This window comes from Heteronotia binoei, chromosome 6 (assembly GCF_032191835.1).
Source record: "Heteronotia binoei isolate CCM8104 ecotype False Entrance Well chromosome 6, APGP_CSIRO_Hbin_v1, whole genome shotgun sequence".
Classification (NCBI taxonomy): Eukaryota; Metazoa; Chordata; class Lepidosauria; order Squamata; family Gekkonidae; genus Heteronotia; species Heteronotia binoei.
This window is the reverse complement of record NC_083228.1, coordinates 132,091,954-132,098,403: the sequence shown is the minus strand read 5'-3', so window position 1 is coordinate 132,098,403 and position 6,450 is coordinate 132,091,954. Positions and strand designations below refer to the sequence as shown.

The following is a 6,450-nucleotide window of genomic DNA, read 5'->3' as shown; positions in this document are numbered from 1 at the left end:
CTTTCTCTACTTTCTCCATCCCATGCATTATCTTGTAAACCTCTATCATGTCACCCCGCAGTCGATGTTTCTCCAAGCTAAAGAGCCCCAAGCGTTTCAACCTTTCTTCATAGGGAAAGTTTTCCAGCCCTCTAATCATTCTAGTTGCCCTTCTCTGGACTTTCTCCAATGCTATAATATCCTTTTTGAGGTGCGGCGACCAGAACTGCACACAGTACTCCAAATGAGACCGCACCATCGATTTATACATCAATTTATACCAAATTGGGTGACCCCCATGTGACTCAGTGATGTTATCAGTGTAGTTGGGGGCACCAGAAGTTAGCCTTGCCTAGAGTGCCAGACAGTCTAGGGCCAGCCCTGGTGGGTGCATCTGATTCGTCACAGCACCGAGGAATGTACCCAGCAAGTTGGGTTGCCAGCCTCCAGATGGGGCTGGGAGCTCTCCTGGAATCACAGCTGATTGCCAGACTACCGGGATCAAGCCTGCTTATTTTGCGGGGGCAGCTGCTGTCACCTTTAAAATCCCTTGGTTGCACGCTTTTAAACTGAAAGCCCGGGACACTTGTTAATATCCTGGCTTTCAGTGAAGTCGTAAAAAAAACAACAACCCAACCCTCCCAACCCAACCCAAAGAGAAATTATAATAATAATTAATAATCGCTCAATGTTCAATTCTCTCAGGTTTGAGATTCTTTTGATTAATTTTTAATTTTTTTAGGGGGGTACAGAAGGGAAAAAAGGGGAAGGTTTTGTTGTTGTTGTTCAGTCGCACAGTCGAGTCCAACTCTTTGCAACCCCATGGACCAAGTCACGCCAGGCCCTCCTGTCTTCCACCATCCTCCGAAGTCTGCTCAAATTCGTGTTTGTTACATCAGTAGCGCTGTCCAGCCGTCTCATCTTTTGCCGTCCCCTTCTTCTTTTGCCTTCTGTCTTTCCCAATATGGAAACCAGAAAAGGTCGTGGTTATAAATTACTGGCAACGTATTCAAACTATTAAGGTGTATAATTCAAAAAGTCTTAAAAATACATTTAGTACAAAGCTGATAACATCAATTTACACAAGTGAATTCCTGACATCAAATTTACTCAGCAAAAACCCAGCAAACCGGGAAAACTCGAATAATCAGTCCAAGATATATCAAATTCCACCACAATTATTTCCACACTTTATGAAGCAATCATAATGCCATTTTTCAGAGATTGTGAGTGCAAGAGCTAAACCCCAATTCCATGAGTTGATCACGGGGCCGCACACTGGAGCCAGCTGTTTCACACTGAATGGCTTCGTCAGATGTTCAAAACGGGGTCTTGCAGTATTTCATATATTCATTAATCAATACATTCAACATTCAGAGTCAAGATTGCTAGCTCCTCCCAGGAAATCCAGGTTTTTCAGTCTTTCCCAGCATCAGGATCTTCATTTTGCTAAACCAGCTGGGGGAGGTTTCACACAACTACTTAAATTGTAAGCTACCGTGTTTTTCTGTCTAAGGCTGGCTCTGGAAATTTTCTCATAATTCCACCCCCCCCCCCAAACACTAATAATTGAAGGCTGTGTTCCTTCAAATCACCGGAAACATGATTATGGACAAAATAGGGTTGCCAGCTCTGAGTTGGGAAATGCTTGGAGATTTTGGAGGTATAGCCTGGGGAAGGCAGAGTTTGGGGATGGGAGGGACTTCAGCAGGGTAGAATGCCATAAAATCCATTTCCTCCAGGGGAACTGATCTTGGTTGTCTGGAGATGAATTGTAATAGCGGGAGATCTCCAGGTGCCACCTGGAGGCTGGCAATCCTCGGACAAAGACATGTTTCTATACTTTTCCCACAATAAGAATAATGAATGCAGAATTAAGGCGTTGATGAATCCTGAAATATTACCCTTCTTTGTGTGTTCTGTGTTTTTAAATATATATAGGAAATAGTATGTGTATATATGATAATCATGATAATATGAATACAACTTTAAAATGCTTTTATGGAAATCTGTTACGGCTACGTATCCTTCTGTTTTGCTAATGATTGTATTTTTTTCTGTGTGAGAAAAAGAACTGGAAAAACTAGGACATTTTTGCTTCAGCAATTCCCTTTGTATTCGGAGGAAGAAAGACCATTACTTTCCAAAGTTTGTCCCCAAAGGAAACAGGGAGGGGTTCACATACAACAACGCAGCAGCATCCCAGCAGCTGGTGTATTAGTTAAGAGCGGCAAACTCTAATCTGGACAACTGGGCTTGAATTAGGGTTGCCAGCCTCCAGGTGGGGCCTGGAGATCTCCCGCTTTGATAACTGATCTCCAGCTGGCAGAGATCAGCTCCCCTGGAGAAAATGGCTGCTTGGAAGGGTGGATTCTAGGGCGTTGTACAATGCTGAGGCCCCTCCCCTCCCCACATCCCTCTCCCAGATCCACCCCCAAAGTCTCCAGGTATTTTCCACCACAGCCCTGGCAACCCTAGCTTGATTCTCCACTCTTCCACATGCAGCTGCTGGGTGACGTTGGGTCAGTCACAGTTCTCTCAAGACTAGCCCTCTGAGAGCTCTCTCAGCCCCACCTCCACCTATCTCACAGGAAGAGAAGGAGATTGTAAACTGCTCTGAGACTCAAGGGCAGGGTATAAATTCTTGTCCTCCTCTTTCTGTAGTTTTGCAAGAAACACATGTTAATCTATTGCACTCTTTGATACTTAGCTGTAATTCACTGGGAACTTTATATGCAGCCTCTGAAGATTCAAGAGAGAATGGCACTGCCGTTTGTCTTAGGATGGAACATAAATGTCAGAGTTAACAAGAAAGGAAAATTAAATGCAAAGAATGACACTTAGATCAATCAATCAGCTGTGATTTGCCAGCACTTTACACACACCCCTGCCTCAAATAACAAACAAAAAACCTTTTTTTCTGGGGAACTAGCTATGTTACTTTGTGCCAGGGGAATTGCTATTAGGAGTTTTTAATGCATTAATTAAAAACTCAAGACAGACCTGGATGCAGAATTTGGGTTAAGATATTTAGAACCCTATATAAAAATGCAACGTTTATTTCAGTTTCATGATGTTTGGGGCAAGGTATCTTATCCACAAGTTCACAGATATTTATAGGGGATAGACTTCTCAGCTTTGTAAATACACGTCACTGATGGTGTAAAATTAGGAAGTCTGTTTACATGTCACTCTCCTGGTGAAAAATCCTTAAATGGAGATTGAATGCTATGCTTCTAGATTTCAGAAAGCTGAATTTTTTTTTATTCTGAGGTAAACTGGTGCCAAAAAATTTCCATGACTACACTATGGAAGGCATAGTTGTAGAGACTCATTATCATCCGTTTGCCTGATTAGCTGCATACACAGTGGTTAGAGTGCAGGATTGAGATCAGAGAGACTTGGTTCCATTTCCCAGTCACTGGGAATGTTTGTATGTTTTAAATATTTTTATATATTTATAGTTTACATGCTCTTTTAATGTTTGAAATGGGAGGGAAGGTGGCATCTGATCTCAGAAGCAGAATTTAAAAAAAAATTAATAAAGCCTAATCCACCTCACAGGGTTGTTGTGAGGATAAAATGGAGGGGACAATGATGTAACAAAGAAAGGAATACTTCCTCCTGTTTTAAAGAGGTGTGTGTGTGTATATCATGACAGGAAGGCTCCTGCCTTTTTTTTTTTAAAGGTACATTTAAAGAGCACTAGAGCTAGTGTTAGCAACTCTTGGTTGGCAAATTCCTGGAGATTTGGGTGGAGCGGTGCACACCTGAAAACATTATGTTGTGTGACTATGAAAAACACGAGGGTTGCCAAGTCCAATTCAAGAAATATGTGTGTGTGTGTGGGGGGGGGAACAGAAGCAAGGTTGTGACAAGCATAATTGAACTCCAAAGGAAGTTTTAGCCATCATATTTAAAGGGACCGCACACCTTTTAAAGTCCTTTCCTCCGTTGGAAATAATGAAAGATAGGGGCACCCTCTTTGGGGGCTTATAGAATTGGACCCCCTTGTCCAATCCTTTTGAAACTTGGAGGGTATTTTGGGGAGAGGCACTGGATGCTATGCTGCAAATTTGGTGTCTCTACCTAAAAAACAGCCTCCCCCTGAGAGCCCCAGATACCCGTGGATCAATTCTCCATTATTTTCTATGGGAATCGGTCTCCATAGGGAATAATGGAGTGCCCAGCAGACATCCCCCCCCCTGCTTTCTGATGACCCTGAAGGGGGGGGGAGGGCCTCCAAACCAGGGAATCCCATGCCCCCACCTGGAGATTAGGAATAAGCAACAGCTCCTTGTAGAATGCACCTCTTGTCAATTTTCTATCATCAAAAAAATCCACTCAAAATATTCGTTTTGTATTCCAAATTTTTACTTTTTTGAATAGGTCCGGATTTGCACCAGGTAGGCAAAGAATACTTCAATACACTTTTTAGTATCAGTTTACAGGCATAACTGGTCTAAATTCTCCTGTTTCACAACTGCTTTATCCAAGCCACATTTTAACCAATAATCTGTTGACGTTTCTCACGCTTCTATGTGTCATTCTCATTAAGTTTTCTCCAACCTTCACTATTACGGTTTTTTGATGATAGAAAATTGGCAAAAGGTGCATTCTACATGGAACTGTGGCTTATTCCTTGTCTTCTATCCATGTGACTTTTTTCTGTTGCCCACCTGGAGATTGGCAACCCTAATAAAACACCGATCTGCAAAACAGGCCCGTATGCGAACCCAGAAGGAGGCAAGCTTCTCTAGGATATGACTCCCTGCAGCTGAAGCAGGGGGGTGGGGGAGGGACTGGCATTCTCCTCGCCTCACGTTTACTCAGCAGTAAGTAGGGTTTATTTATTTCATTATATTTATATCCCGCCCTCTCCTATTGGGCTCAGGGTGGCTAACAACAATCAACAATTTAGAACAGATTTAAATTATTAGAACAAGACATTGTTAAAATATTAAAGCAATTTTAAATTGCCAATCCCCAGGTGGGGGCAGGGGATCCCCAGTTTGGAGACCCTTCCTCCCCCTCCTCCCACTTCAGGGTCATCAGAAAGCGGGGGAGGGGAGGGAAATGCCTGCTGGGAACTCCATTATTCCCTATGGAGACTGATTTCCTTAGAGTATAATGGAGAATTGAACTATGGGTATCTGGGGCTCTTGGGGGGGGGGCTGTTTTTTGAGATAGAGGCACCAAATTTTCAAAACAGCCTTAAGTTTCAAAAGGATTGGACCCGGGGGGTCCAATTCTATGAGCCCCATAGAACCCCAAAGAAGGTGCCCTTATCCTTCATTATTTCGGTCCTTTGAAATGTGACCGCCAGAACTCCCTTGCTCCTGGCTCCACCCTCCGCCCCCAAAGTCTCCTGGCTCCACCCCCAAATAGTTCCTGAATTGGACTTGGCAACCCTAGCAGTAAGCTCCCTTGTATTCAGCGGGGCTTACTCCCAGGCAGCGTGGCAAAGCTGCAGGACGAGTTCTCTGCTCATGACCTGAGTTCAATCCCAGCGGAAGCTGGTTCAGGTAGCTGATTCCAGGTTGACAACCTTCCATCCTTCCAAAGTCGGTGAAATGAGTCCCCAGCTTGCTGCGGGGGAAGTGTAGAGCACTGGGGAAGGCAATAGCAAACCACCCCGTAAAAAGTCTGCCGTGAAAGCGGCGTCACCCCAGAGTCGGAGACGACCGGTGCTTGCACAGGGGACGACCTGCGCCTTTTTACTCCCAGGCAAGCGCGGCGCCTCCGCCTTCCGCTCAGTGGCCCGACCTCCTCGTAGGCCCGCCTGATAGGCCCGGAGAAGCGCTGCGGCCCAACCTCCCTCCTCCGCCTCCTCCCAGCTCCCTTGCAGCCATGGCGGCGGCGGGCTTCGTGCGGGCGGCCGACTGGCGGCGCCGGGCCCTGCGGGGCCTGCAAGACCCGTGAGTGCGGCGGGGCTCAGAGTGGGAACGCGGGGCGCGGAGGGGAGGCCTGGAGGGGGCTGCCGCGGCCTCTCCCTCCCCTGTCTTTTTCAGGCCGCCCGAGGGAGAAGGAGGGCCGGAAGGGAAGGAGGTTTCCTTCCAGAGCTGCTGCACCAAGGTGCCTCTGAGCGTGTGCAAAGCGCTTTGGAGCAGTCCGGTCTGCTTCACGGGGTCGTGATGGGGAGGAGGCAGGAGAAGGGAAGGACCTCCGAGGTCTCCCTGAGCTCCGTGGGCGGTGGGGAGTGAACAGAGTTATAGTGGGTGCTGTTTTGAGTCCAGTGGCAACTTGAAGAACAACCAAGTTTACTTTATTTGGGGTATAAGCTTTTGTGTGCAGGCTCTCCTGAATCTATCTGAATGGCCTGGATCAGGGGTGGCCAAACTTGCTTAATGTAAGAGCCGCACAGAATAAATGTCAGATGTCTGAGAGCCACGAGACATGAACGTCAGATGTTTGAGAGCCACAAGGGAAGGAGGGAAATAGATGAAGGAAGGAGGGAGAGGCAGAAAGAAA

The 6,450-nt window shown here is 46.0% G+C and overlaps 1 protein-coding gene across 1 annotated transcript in view; it reads left to right on the top strand.

Annotated features, from left to right (window-relative positions):
- Positions 1 to 5,794: 5,794 nt before the first annotated feature.
- LOC132574271 (methylcrotonoyl-CoA carboxylase subunit alpha, mitochondrial-like) overlaps positions 5,795 to 6,450 on the top strand; it is a 46,275-nt gene continuing 45,619 nt past the window's right edge. Inside the window, exon 1 of the mRNA XM_060242626.1 lies at positions 5,795 to 5,897. Within this exon, the coding sequence (XP_060098609.1) occupies positions 5,830 to 5,897 (68 nt within the window). The 5' untranslated portion in view covers positions 5,795 to 5,829. The remainder of the gene's footprint in view (positions 5,898 to 6,450) is intronic.